This window comes from Copidosoma floridanum, unplaced genomic scaffold, assembly GCF_036245765.1.
Source record: "Copidosoma floridanum isolate Cflo_tuat_1 unplaced genomic scaffold, Cflo_Japanese_pri ptg000012l, whole genome shotgun sequence".
Classification (NCBI taxonomy): domain Eukaryota; kingdom Metazoa; phylum Arthropoda; class Insecta; order Hymenoptera; family Encyrtidae; genus Copidosoma; species Copidosoma floridanum.
Genome location: NW_028321889.1, coordinates 4,853,770 through 4,868,205, shown reverse-complemented (window position 1 = coordinate 4,868,205; position 14,436 = coordinate 4,853,770). Strand labels below are relative to the sequence as shown.

The following is a 14,436-nucleotide window of genomic DNA, read 5'->3' as shown; positions in this document are numbered from 1 at the left end:
ATAAATATATACACGGAGTTACACCCATACATGTGTACTTGTTCTTTGTGACCCGTGAAAAAGAGCTAATCCAATTAAGCGTATAGCGCGTAGAGCGTCGACGTACCACTGACAATCGGACTCGAGATTAGCTAATTGAGAACGAGAAGTCGCCCATCGCCGAGCGCGTACGTTATAACTATGTGTGCGCACCCTATTCTCTCTGTACCATTGCCGTGTGTGTGTGTGTGTGTGTATTTCCCAGCATCATCGCGAGCCTCGTCTCCCGAAATCTCGGGCTCTATCGTACAACCGGTTCCGCTATCGAACAAGTAAATATATACTCCGGGAGAAATGCGTGTCCTTCTCCCTTCCTCCTCCACGACGACCGCGACTCGTGTTCTCGTTTTACAAAAAAAAAAAAAAAAAAAACCCTTCACCAAGTTCAATCCGTGTGTACTTGCTATATCCTGCTATATTGGTCGCTTCGTGCTTTTTACCCTCGCACGATGCGTCGAGTGGGCAGCAGGCGTGGTATTAGAGCGCGGAAAAAGAACCCCCACCCCACCCCCTCATCTCGTCCTCTATATATATACATAAATAGGCTGTGTGGCTTGCACTAGAGTATGGGGATGGCGACCTAGCAAGCTTGGCTCAGATGGCGCCAGGGAGCCAAGGCTCCAGCCAATTGGGATTGGCCCTATAGCACTAGCGCCACTGCCCTAGGTTAATTTCTATAAAGTGGTGAGTTACAAAAACGGCGAGAGAAGGCTCATGACTGTCAGCTCCACCAGCTTTTCTATCCTTACACGTTGTGGCGTGATTCCAAAGTTTCGAGAGAAGGCTCTCAAGGGCCGATCCCAATAAGGTTAAAGAAGACAAATCATACATTCTGTTATATCTATATGTACATGATGTTTATCTTCTGCTTACTGTCTGCTGCGTGACAAAATAACTTTTTTAGAGTAACACAACGTTGAATAGAAAAATGCCTGGTAATTTTTCAGTGACAAGATGTTCTTCTAAAAAAGGATTCAAATTTCCAATTGACCCTGTAATTAGAAAGACATGGGTAGTGGCGTTAAATGTAAAAAAAGCTTGATTTTGGAGTTTAAGGTTTTGAAAATAGCACTGTTTGTTCTTATTGACTGGAATCTTGGCTCCCTACTGTCCTCTCACGTTCAAAAGTCGTCGATCGCCATCCCCATATCCTTACCTATATAATATTATAAATATATAAGCTACATCATAAATATACTCCCAGCAGCCCTTACCTCACTCCCCCCCCCGCCACCGACAAAAAATCTCTTTCCGTACAGTTACATATATTTGTATATCCGTACGCTATAAATTCTGGCTGCTGCGCTTATTTGCTCACCTTTTCTTCCCTTTGTACGGTTAGGTGGTTTTTCGTGATTTTGTGTATTGGCTGCATTTTTTTTTTTTTTTTTTTCATATCCCTTGTGAATTTCTGTTTCGTGACATGTGACGTGAGTATATATTTAATTCGTCCTTCGTCAACATTGAATCCGGTCCATCGGTGTAACACATACTACAAGAGCCACGACGAAGTAATCTCTCCCAGCCGATTAATCACGTAGCTTAATCGTTTGAATCTTGCTGAGGTCCTCCATATTTTCCATGCAAAAAGACAATTTGCAAGAATTGGCCCTTGCGGTATAAGCTCCTTGGTGTACTCATAGGTAGAGGGGGAAAAAAAGAAAAAAGAAGAAACTGTAAAGACAGAGCTCACCCTGAGTCACGCGGCTTTGCATGTCCCAAACGGCCTCGTAGTCGTCGTCGCGGTACGTGACTCGCCAAATTTTCCACCAAGCTTACCCCCTATCCCCCTCATCTGTCTACCATATATATACTAGTGGGGCTAACGCCCCCCTGCGCGCTCCGCGCGCCAACCCCCCACTAACGGATTGAGTAGACAAAATAACGACGTTACTCGTGTATTTATCAATGCAGGCTGAAAATTAGTTCTCATTAGCAGAATAAGTGACTCACAAAGGAGTTGATAAAACATATGATTAACTTAACATAAATATTAATTTTCCAATAGTATTTTGAAATAATATTAGAGAGGGTCTTCCACTACACGAATTAAAATTAAAAATAAATGCTATAGTAGTGTTAATAAGAACTTTAAGTATATCAGACGGTCTCTGTAGAGGCAAAAGATTAAAAATAACAAAATTATTTAAGTATAATTTAGAAGCAGAAATAATTATGGGAGAAAAAAAAAGCAAAGTTTATATTCCTAGAATAACATTGAATACTGGCACCTTATTATCATTACCTTTTGTCTTCTATAGAAAACAGTTTCCCTTTGTATTAGCATGTTCTATATTTATTAAAAAATCAGAAGAACAGAGTTTTGATTCTTCAGGATTGTATATTAAAAAACCTTTAGTCTCTTACGGACAATTATACGTTGCTTTATTAAGATGTAAGAATCCAAAAATAAATTTTATTCGAATTGCATCCGAGAATAAATCAGAAATTAAAAATATTGTTTAGCTAGAAATTTTTCAGTAATAAAAACCATGAAAAACAAATATGTGAAAAATGTGGAAAGGGTTTTAAAAGAACAGATGGGTTAAAATGACACATAAAATGTCACAACATTAAGCTAACAGAATGAATTATTGTTTTAAAAGCTTAATTGTGTTTGTCTATTTAATTATACCTCCTCCTGAATTTCGTCTTTTACTGAATAAAGTCCTCAGGTAATCAAGAATTTTATATTTGGGTAAAGTAGACATGGACCAGAAAGAGATTTGAAATGTAAAAGTTCAATCAAGTTAAACAAATAATGGTACTTCAGAGACACATAGTGAGTAGGGGGAAGCGAATAAATAGAGGGAGACCTATGATCAGTGACTTAAAAAATCCTAAAAACGAGGTATGACTCAGGTACTAAATTGCGTATATTTTTTAACATTTATGATGGTAAAACATTATATAAATAAGCATTTTATTGGTGGGAGGTAGAGGGGGAGCGGGGGGGCTGAGACTCACTTTCGTCAATACAACTATATAATGAAGGGAGATATATATACCCAACATTATGTACACCGCGCCAACTAAACCCCTCTCCCGCTGACACTGCAAAACAAAACGCCTCACGAGATAGGTAGAGGTACGACTTGTACACACACACACACACACACACACACACACACACACACACACACACATATATATATACCACACATAGAGTAATGCTTTTATATATATATATATATAAGCATTACTCTATGTGTGGTATACGTGCTCGTCCGTGGAGTGTATACACACACACACATATATATATATATATATATATATATATATATATATATATATATATATATATATATATATAATATAGACTCCGGACTGATGTTTAATCCGGCCTAATGAAGACCCCGGGAAATCGCACAAGCTGTTAACTAACTGGCTAGCTAGCCTCCGCAGCTGTCCCGTGTCAATGAGGTTCATTAGGTCGACCGTGGCACCCACGCGTGTATATAATATAAACATCATGCGATGTGTATATAGGTATATATACATGTATGAGGCTTTGATGTATTTTTTGCTCGGAAAATAACGCGAGAGACGCTTGATATATCAAGCCACCGAAGAGATGAGCGATGGTGGCCGTGTGCAGCTGCGTGTGGCTTATGGTGGATGAGAGAGCGTAGACGGGCTGCGGGTGCGTAGATAAGCCCGTATATTACAGGGGCGCGCAGGTATAGTGGGACTTCCGAGGAATTAAGGGGGAGAGAAATGGTGTGGTGTAATTGGCGCGCGTGGGAGGAAAAAAAAAAAGATTTTAGCAGCAGGATATCCGATGATTTTTGCGGCTTGGGTGTTCTTCCCTTTTTTTTTTTTTTTTTTTTTTTTTCAATCATCGCTCGGAGGGATTTTGTGGTCAGTTGGGAACGAATGAAAGTTCCGCGAGTGTGTTTTAACGTAGAAAAGGTGCGCCGTGCATTTTTCTGGCTAAGGGGGAAAAAAAAAGAGGAACGTCCCTCTCGCGATGAAACTGAGTAAGGGCTTGAGAGGAAGTACATTTGTACATCTTCCCTCTCGCGGACGAGGTGATCGGACTTTTTAGACTATAATACACACTTGGTACCTACAAAGATTGCCTCCGCAAGTTGAGTGGTGTATACGTATGGTTACTTGTCCACCGATCGATGGACATTGAAAAATATTCCCGATACATCCTGAGAACATCTAAAATCAAATGAAAAGTAGTCTTTGTTAGTAGTCGCATTATTTTTTTTGTCTTTTTTGCCAAACGTTTACGAACGCTCGTGCATAATAGCTGATTTCCGAAATTTCACGTCACACGTAGCTAGATAATATATACAGTGGCAGAGAGAGCGTAGTACGATCACGAAGTCGTGGAGAGTAAGAGACAAAGAGCCAGACGTGCCGAGTGTGCAGTTGCTCTCTCTCTCTCTCTTCCTCATGTTTACGGCAATATAGAATTTCCTATCACGTTTTAAAGTGCTCGTCCGTGGAGCTGAATATGCATGCCTCTGTGTACACGTTGTATGACTGTGTATATACATATATTATACAGTGAGTCTTCAACGAACAACCGTAGCGCGTATGAATGTTTTTCTTCCCTTTTGTGGCGAAAAATCGTCCACTGGTACCCCTACAATCGCGTGTTAAACGAAGAAAAAAAAAAAAAGAAACAGTAGGTAATACTTCCCCAATACATCATTCTTATGTTGTATGGCCTCCACGTCTTATACACGCACACCTACGTGAAACCCTCTGCCCAACTAAATTTTCGACCCATATACGTGTTATTAACTTTTGATCCTCCTCCTCCTCGTATTGATGAATCTCTTCCACTGTAGTTACACCGAGGCATCATCGAGCCGCGCGTGTGCGTCCACGGGAATTTGCCAATACAATATATGTATACTTATACCTCCAAACCCCTCTGTAAAATATACACACACATCAGATTATATAGTGCCCTATAATTGACCCGTATGGTTCGCCCCTTCCAAAGTGCACTCTCTTTCGCTTCCTCTCCTGCGCTCTCATATACCTAGTGTCTATATTATCTCTTTTGGAACCCCATCCATCTACCCCTTTTCCTTACAAATCGATACAACCTGAGGGACTACGTATACATACAGAGGAGGCAACCCTCCCTCCCATATGTACGTGTTTTGCCTCCTCCTCTGATGGTGCGCAGCATCCAGCCCTCCCTCGGTATATATATACTTGCACCACCTGTATAGCTATGCCCCGTGTATACACGTACACGGTACGCGTTAAAGGGGCGCGATCCCTCCCTGTGTAAAATCTCTCTGCGTGTTTTTCTGTTTTCCCCCTCCCCCTCTTGCCCCTGTGTCCGCAAATGGCTTTCAAATTACTGTATGTCCTGGAAAGCTCGACACCAGCCCGTTCCTACTAATCTATGTGTGACTCGTGCACTTGTAGGTGACGTAAAAACTGCAGGCTCTTTCTCTATAGATAATTTCACGAGCATTTCTTTCTTGGCAATAACCAACCTCGGCATGTACAACCCCGTGTCTCTTGTTGGCGTATCGGTCATTGCAATATCATCGCGAGTCAGGACGAATCTTCCAAGTGGTGGGGCGTTGTCCAGAGAGTGCACGCGGGGAAAGCAAAAGAAAAGGACACCGCTCGATTGATCCCCGTGGAAATTCATCCCGTCCTCAAAAGAACTCGAGGGCCCCCCTTCTCGTCCTCTCTCGCGTATTTTCTTCCGCGCCGAGGCTCGGGGCGACGCTGGCCGATAATGTAACGACAGCCGAGTCGTTGCCAAGACGACGATTTCACCGAGCCATCGGGGTATATATATATATGTATATAACTTGCACCGTATACACGTCATATTGTCATCGATGTGTCCCCCTCTGCCCCGTGCCCCTACAACTATATACCTATTATGGAGCATCTATCAAAAGCTATAAACTTGCATCTATGTGTATACTTACCATACACGCGCAGGCGGGTTAAAACGACTAATCGATGACAGATTTTGTCGGAGCAACGACAATCATCCCCTCTCTCCCTATAAGAATATAAATATCCGATCATGCGAGAAGAATGTCCCTCTTTACCCCCCACGGAGGTGCTTCGGGGGTTGGAATAATATTTGAAGCCGTTTCAATGGATAGGTCGTCACCAGGAAGTGTATACTTATCATCAAAAGCAAAATCGTATACCTGTATGAACGCAACATACTACACAAGCAGTCTGCAGACACTCTAATCAATATAATATTATACTATGTATATGTACAATTGTTGCAATCGTGTGGATACACAAAGTTCTCCCTTGTACAATCCGAACCGTAAATTATCAAGTGCGAACGATAATACGTGTAAGTACCGTGCACACGCGTAAAACACACTGTACAACGTTGTATATAATATGAGGAAATGAAATCAAGGACAAAAAATATACCGTTTTTGTGCCTCAAATTTTTTTTTTTTTTTTTTTTTTTTTTTTTTGAGACACCTTCGAGACAGGGACTCATTTTACCCGTATAGTGTCGTGTACTATGACGAAAAATATACATATAGATGCTATGTACAAATATACTAACATGTACATTGTAAAAAACGCTTACATGGCAATACTTTATTATTTTTTTTATATTAATAGTGCTCTACGTCCGGCTTCTTTGATAAGGGCACTACTATGGGCACTTGGCACTTTGGAGAAGGAAGGGAAAGAGGGATGGGGAGGCCTCCCATTACTGGGAGGGGGTAGGAGGAAATAAGGCAATTTTTGCTGCTTAAACCCTCCTCGAGGAGCATTGCGTGGTGAAAATATACAATGTTATTTGTGTATTCCGTGCAAACAGCCGAGACAGTGGTCAACGCACCATAATAATATTAAAAAAAAAAAAAAAAAACTAATTTATAATACACCTTGGTTTACCAATATCTAACGGTGCGACTCTTTGTTTTTCCCGTTTTTGCAGGGGTCTCCCGTGCGGGGTCGAGCCACCCGAGCCCGTCAAGGGCCCCGACGGCGACAAACTCTCAAACATCGCGGCTCGCTTCAGCTACTTCCAGGAGAAGAGGCACAGCGCCCTGCCCAAGGTCGACCCGCGGCGAAGCACCCAGTCGTCCCCGAGGAGCAAAAACACCAGGCCCACCGTTAGATTGCGGCCCCGACAGGCGAGTGTTTCACCTTACATTGGACCGTATAGATATAATATATGTACAATCGTGGACATGATGATAATTTTTTTTACTTTTTCCGACGTACACAGGTGCTCTGCAGCAAGTGCCGGTCCATTTGCAATGAGAACAGCGAAAACGTGGGCCGCAAGCGGAAATCCGAGGAGACGGTCGAGCAGCCGATACGCCGGAGCGACCGGCGGTGCGCAGCAACTACTCAGCAGCCGCGACAACAGCCAAACACGAGGAGCCAGAGGTCGTTGCAGATCAACGTGGCCGATCAGTCGGACGAGAGCTCGTCCTCCAAGACGACCACCAGCACCTCGTCCTCGACCACGGAACAGTTGCCCCAACAACAGCAACAACGGGCCAGCAAATTTAGTCCCAGTCTCATACCAAAGTTGTCGAGGCTCAGGCCAGCCGATATTACCAGCGCCTCGGCTCACAGTGCCGGTGAGGGCATACAAGAATACACATATATTACTTACACGCTGATTACCCCACTTTATTTTTTCAATGGGATTTGGGTATCGAAATACTCACCGCAAAATCATTTTGGGGCCATTTTGTGGTATGTTATGTGCAACGCTCACAACTGCATCGTATGAATAAGTAAACATTTATTCGATACGTGCAGGTAAAGGTTGTCATTCGGAATAATGAAAATTAGTTGTTCAAAATACCTACGACACCAACTAGTTACCACTAGTTTAGGAGTGCTATACGTTAATCGAAAGTTGCATCAAACTGAATCCGCGATTTGACCTCGTTGCAAATGTATAAAAACCAAAGTCGAAAAATTCGTTTTGCCCGGGCAGGTTTGATAAAGCCGTGTATCAAGCTGGCGGAGAAGATGCGCAGCGCCTACTGGCACGGGCGCGACGAGGAGGACCTGAGCCAGTCGCTGCACGAGGAGGACGAGGAGGAGGAGGAGGAACTCGAGAACCGGCCGATGAACGGGCACCCGCGAGCCGAGCCCATCGAACTGGACAGCAACCCGACGCAGGCGTACTGCGCGACCCCCAGGCGCCTGAGCAGTTCCTCGGTCGAGAGCGCCAAAGTTCCGCCCGAGGAGGAGGACAAAAAGACCCTGGCCGCGGCGGACTCGACAGTCAGGGGTGCCGGCCGGGCGCTCAGGGCGCAGCGGAAAAAACGCTCGATCGGCCTGATGGAGGACCTCTGGGACGAATCCGTGTTCGAGGACCCCGCTAGGATGTCCCCGCCCGTAAACACGATCGTCCTCCCCACCAGGGCGACCCCCGTCATCAAGATATCGTTTGGCGCCCAGGGCGAAGGCACCGTCCTCAAGATACCCTCCAAAATACAGAGCCCCTACATAGGTACGTGTCCGATTTATCATTATCATTGTTATCGTCAACGGGTTGTTGACCGAGGTAATTGTGGGATTTACAGAGAGGGACGTGGACACGGACACCGAGGAGGTGCAGAACGAGGCTACGGATCCGCTGCTGTTGCCTCACGACTACGACGGCTACTGCAGGCTCGGCAGGTACGAGGACAACGGCCAGGAGCAGGTGGATCCGCAGAAACTCGGCACTCCCTCGAAAGATTGCGACACTGCCAGTGCCAAGGCCGCCAAAAAAGCCCTGAAAAAGGCCAAAAAGAAGGCACTCAAGAGACTGCATGAGGCCCTTTCGCCGGCAATGTCACCCTGCAACAGCTCGCCAAGGTAAGCGGGCCTCCCATATTTATATTTATTGCCTTGGATTGTTCGTGTCCTCTCGTGTTCTTAACTCCAATAACCCGTGATTGCATGTATGTAGGTATGGCTCGAGCTTCGACATAATGTACCATCGGCGCAAGCACAAAGTCAAGCACAAGAAGCGCCACAGGGAGGAGCGTAAGAACAGAGTCCCGCAGAATTCGCAGGAAAAAGAGGAGCCGGCAAGCGGTGTCCAGCAGCTGGACTGTCTGGGCCTCGAGGTGATGAACGACAACGACGACGCGGTCAAAATGCTCGATTCGAGCGATGACCGGCATGGGCAGGTCACGGACACGACGCCGGTCGCGCTGACGACGACGGTAGCCCACAACAACAACACCGCCATAAAGGAGCAGTGCCTGAAACAAAAGCTCTCCATTTCCCTCAAGAGACTGAACACTAACGCCTACGCGCCTCGTTACGAGCATCACCACAGGTCCGCAGGTTACTTCATGAGCGAGCCTATCCCCTCTTGTACACCTTTCATCCATCAATCATCACTTTTTGACCATCCACCGAACATTCATATCGCAACGATGCTTTTCCATATGCCGCGTAGCGCTCTCATAACATGCCTCCACCTCGCAACATAGCTTCATTCGTATGAATCAACGAGTTAAAAATGCATCATGTTTTCGTCAACAGCTACCCAGTGAGTAGTAACTGCAAGAGCTCAGCGGCGACGAGCGAGGAGGAGGAGGACGAAGAGTCGTCCTGTGTGGGCAGCAGCGAGCACGAGGTCAACAGTGCCGAGACAGCTCCGGACTTTCCACCCGTGGAACATCCTCTAGTCATGAGACTGACTGCGGCAGCTACGCCCGACGTACACTGCGTGTCCACCGGCAAACGAATGGACGTGGGCGACGTGGTCTGGGGCAAAGTGCACGGGTTTCCCTGGTGGCCCGGAAAGGTGGGCTTTTTTTTCAAATAACAAATCACGAGCAATGAGTTTTGTTATGATAAAAAACGTATATTGGTGAATTCAAAACGCTTTGATGATTAACGTTTTTATGTATTCCAGGTGCTAAGTATAACAGACTCGGGAGAGGGTGAGGACCCGGTGGTCGGACCTCAGGCGCACGTCGCGTGGTACGGTTCCTCGACGAGTTCCCTCATGTCCTGCGACCAACTCAGTCCGTTTCTCGAAACATTCAAGGTATAATAACTAAAGCAGCATTCTGTACATTGAAACTACATGTTACGTTTAACGTGAAAAAAAAAAAAAAATGCAACTAAACGGTCTACGTGGAATTTTCGTCTTACAGTCACGCTACAACAAAAAAAAGAAGGGGCCGTACAAGGAAGCGATACGTCAAGCGACTAACGAGGCGGAGGCACGCAACAGCAGCCAAATCACCCCGAATTCCACGAGCAATGTCCTCGACGTATGTGGCTCGCCTTGCGAAGTCAATGTACATTGAAGAAAGATAACGCAGACAGTAATAATCGCATCTGATGTAAAAATAAAAGTGAGAATGATTGCGTACACGTACAGACGAGAGAGAATAAAGGTGTGTGTGCGTGACGACTGTGCTGCGCGTAAATATTATGTAGGTGTAACTTTATACGAAAATGATGATCATGATATATTATTGTAATGACAAAGGGTAGTTGGCGAGCTTGAATAGAATTTTTCGAATTAACGAGGATGTTGCGTGTACAGATGTATACACGCCGTACTACGACTCGCTCGATGTGATTTTTTTTTCTCCTTTTTTTGTTGTATAATACATGTATACATGTATATATTTCGATTGAAGCTTCTTGTTTCCATGTAAAATACGATTTTTTATTATTGCTGTTTTTTTCTTGATTAAAAATAAGCTTGAGAATTTTTTACGATCGCTATTTGTACGTATCACGGAAAAAAGATTTTGGGTTTTTAAAAATGATAACGAAAATACTGATAAAAACGATGGATGACCAAGAGAGATATAGTATTTGGCTCAATTTGCTTGGCACTTTGTGTACAAAAAATATGATAGCTCGCAGAGAGTTTTTTTCCATTTAATTTCGATGATTATTAAATTCGGTAAAAAAAACTGTGTGCAAGTATTGCATGTATCCTTTATACGCACAAATGTACACTATAAGAGTCTGTATTTAAAAAACCAGCTAAAGAGACCATATAATTGCAAGAGGTCAAAAGCAAAAAAGTTCCATCGTTTTTATCAAATTTACTGCTACTTGTGCAGTTTTTTCTTTCTTACGAGCGAACGAGACATACCAAGTTTCAAGTTAGATATTTTTTGCAACGGGGGAAAAACGCTTGGACAATAAAAAGTCCATAATCGTGGGTCAAACGTAAAAAAAAAGTGTTTAAAAGTGGCGTAGATGCAGTTTGGTACGGAGCGTTTGAATCGTTGATTCATTTAAAAATGATAAAAAAAATAAACGGTACTTTACGAGACAATAGCCGGAAATCGAAGCTAGAAACTGTTTTCTCTACAAGTTCTTGATTGAAACAAGACACTGCCATGATTGCAATTTAACTTGTGCATCGAAAATGAAAAAAAATTTTAAGGAAACGAGTGTACCACTTACACTAATGAAAAACGTTTTGTTGTCGCCTGTATAGGCTTGCGATGAAAATAGTTTCTATCTAAAAATGCGTCATGTACTGAGTTTGTCTTTACAAATTGAAAGTAATGCAACTCATTTGTGCATTACGATTACATGAAAATTTTAATAAAAAAATATTAAGTGGATTAGAAATTTCTCTTTATCAAGGATGTCGAAATTTGAATAGAAACGGACAATTGAAATTCATGTAATTTAAAAATAAATAATTATCTGTAAAATGATAGATAGCGTAAAAGTAAGAGTCTTTCGTATTGCATATATGTATATGAAGACAAAGATAATGTTTATTAAAATTAGAGCCACGTATGTATAAAACTAAATAATTTAGTTTTGATAAAATTAGAACGGCTTAAATGATGCTAAAACTAAAAGAAATATGTAAAGAACACATTTATTTTATTAATGTTTCAGCTGATTTTTCGTGATCCTATGATTATGTTGTTGATTTTTGAAATTATCGAAAATATTCTTTGTTGAATAGTAGTACTTCTTAATTTACACAATTTGCTGTTGCGCGTCACATTAAAAGTTTCTTCATTTTTCAGATGTATACCAACACGTTTGATATTGAGTTTAGATAGTTACTAAGGTAATTTTTAAGTTTTCATATGAAACTTATTAGATCGACATCGTAAAGCCATGTGAAAAAATTTTTACGGCAAAACAAAAAAAAAATAAACAATTTGTTTTAGACGATTCAAGCAAGATATTTTCATCGAATAGAACTTATACTAGTTTCTCAAAGAGGAACGATAATAGATAACAAGAGAAATCTCGGATTGAGATGAAAGAATAAACTTTACTGCAAGGTATAAACCAAGAAACATTGTCGCAAGTTGTAAGAATGCAACTGTGGCGATAGAGAAGCGTTTTTAAGTAACTGTGATTTTTCAAATGTTTTATATTGAATATAAATATATATGTATATTATATGTATATTAACTATGAATTCATAATGCATAATTAAAGGAGAATGTTTTTGATGTTTGCGCTCTGTTTTTACAAAAAAAAAAACAAAAAAAAAGTAAATAAAAGAAAACCTGAGAGGAGCATCGTAGTCATTTATGTGTATTCGTTTTTATACAAAATGAGCGAGAAAATAGATGAAAAAAAGCAACTGTTTTTTTTTCTAGTTGTTTCTCTGTTATTTTTTTTTTGTATCTAAGAAAAAAAAAAAAAGAAAAAAGAAAAAAAAACGAAATGTATGCAGAATAAGTAGCTTTTTGTTCTTTGAGCGCAAACGAAAAAAAGTTAGGCGCTGGTGAGAAAAGTGTCGGAGAAGTTTGTCATTGTTCAATCCAAAGCGCGATCTCTTTCTTTTTTTCGACGGGTAAAAATGTTCGGAAAAAAGTTATCTATACCACGACCAATTGAAAACGCAAATAGTTTACGAAATATGTATGAAACAAAATACATCGCTAATATTAGAAAAAAAAATCAGCCTGTGCTTTTTCATTCCATTTTTCCTTGTGAAAAAAGTCCTGGTTAAAACTTTTTACATCCGGGTACGTATATATGTCTCGCACAAACTAATATTACAATGCTTTTACCAGGGGCTGGGAAAAAAAACTTTCTTCAAGCAAATTAAAACGGAAAGGAAAAATGACTTTGGGAACAAATTTACATATTCAAATGAAAATACAACTTTCCACCTATATACTCGCTATCCATCAAGATTTAAATTTGATTAATGTTTTTTTCCTGATTACGAGAGTGAATCAACGTAAAATCTGTATCGTGTAAAAAAAATGTACTCAATTTAAAAATACATCGAACCTAAATTTTAATAATCGAGTGATAATATTTTCTCTGGTTTTTCTTTTCATACGCTACTTCTCGTACGTATGGGACGATGACATCGATGGAAAGTTTCGACGCGCCTTTTTCATTGCCGAGTTGCCGTCTAGACTCTTGCTTCCTTCTCTGGCGTATTTACAGAACTCGAACCGCAGAGTAATGAAAAGAGGAAGCGGAAAAAAAACGTCGACGAGGAACACGTGTGTGTACACTCGTGGTACTATATTAGAGATCGAAATTGCGGTGTAGAAATTTTTTTTCCTTATTTTTTTACTACTTTGAAAGTGCCAATAATATGCAGGAACCCTTCAAGTGCATTTTTGTTTTTTATTGAATATGCAAATAAAATTTTACATTAAATATTTTGATAAATAATCGGTGTCGAAATAAGAAGTTTCGAAAATAGTGATAAAAAATAATATACTATATGTTACTGTGACGATTTCTTAGTGCTTTCTAAAAAGTACACAATGGATTCGATGTAAAAGAGCAAGGAAACAAGTGTAGAACATAATGTAGAATATTTTCAGCTGTATATTTATCTTCTGAGTTTGCAACAAATGAAATATCATTTCCGATTTCAAACTACTATTTCTTGGCCAAGATAACGTATAAAATGTCTCAGACCAAATGCTGCTGTCGTAGCCTTTGGCATGAGATATTTTTTATTTTGCCTCTGTAAATTACCAATGTGCTACTTTAAAGGAGAAAAAATGACTTGCTAGACCTCTAGGCAGAGACCGTAACTTTAGTTTCTGTTTATGTGAGAACTTTACATTGTTTCAATTATTTCGTTTTAAAATTTATAAACATTTTTTTCTGTAAGAAACTGTTAGCTGAAAGGAGTTGAAAATCCAAGTAAATTGCAGCAACTTATTTTTTTTTTTTTTTCAATGATTTTTGTAACTGGTAATAATTTAAAATGGTAGTCAGGGATCATCTCATATTTTTCGATGAATACAATTTTTGATAAGGAAAATTGAAACAATAAATTTAAAAAGTTTGTTATCAGCAACTTTTTAAAAACGACAATTGTAAAATACGGTGAAAACATTCTTTACGAGCCCTGCTTTTTATCAATTATAGAAATGATGAAGTAAATTATGACTATCAAAGTAGTAATACATACAGCCTGGGGGACCACAAGATGATCTATACGTATCTCTTTTTTTT

General features: G+C 40.9%; 1 protein-coding gene across 1 annotated transcript in view; it reads left to right on the top strand.

Annotated features, from left to right (window-relative positions):
• Positions 1-11,633, top strand: part of LOC106637373 (uncharacterized) — a 36,851-nt gene extending 25,218 nt beyond the window's left edge. Inside the window, exons 2-9 of the mRNA XM_014350140.2 lie at positions 6,959-7,157; positions 7,253-7,613; positions 7,979-8,500; positions 8,574-8,850; positions 8,945-9,319; positions 9,529-9,793; positions 9,905-10,039; positions 10,149-11,633. Of these exons, the coding sequence (XP_014205626.2) occupies positions 6,959-7,157; positions 7,253-7,613; positions 7,979-8,500; positions 8,574-8,850; positions 8,945-9,319; positions 9,529-9,793; positions 9,905-10,039; positions 10,149-10,304 (2,290 nt within the window). The 3' untranslated portion in view covers positions 10,305-11,633. The remainder of the gene's footprint in view (positions 1-6,958; positions 7,158-7,252; positions 7,614-7,978; positions 8,501-8,573; positions 8,851-8,944; positions 9,320-9,528; positions 9,794-9,904; positions 10,040-10,148) is intronic.
• The last annotated feature ends 2,803 nt before the right edge of the window (positions 11,634-14,436 follow it).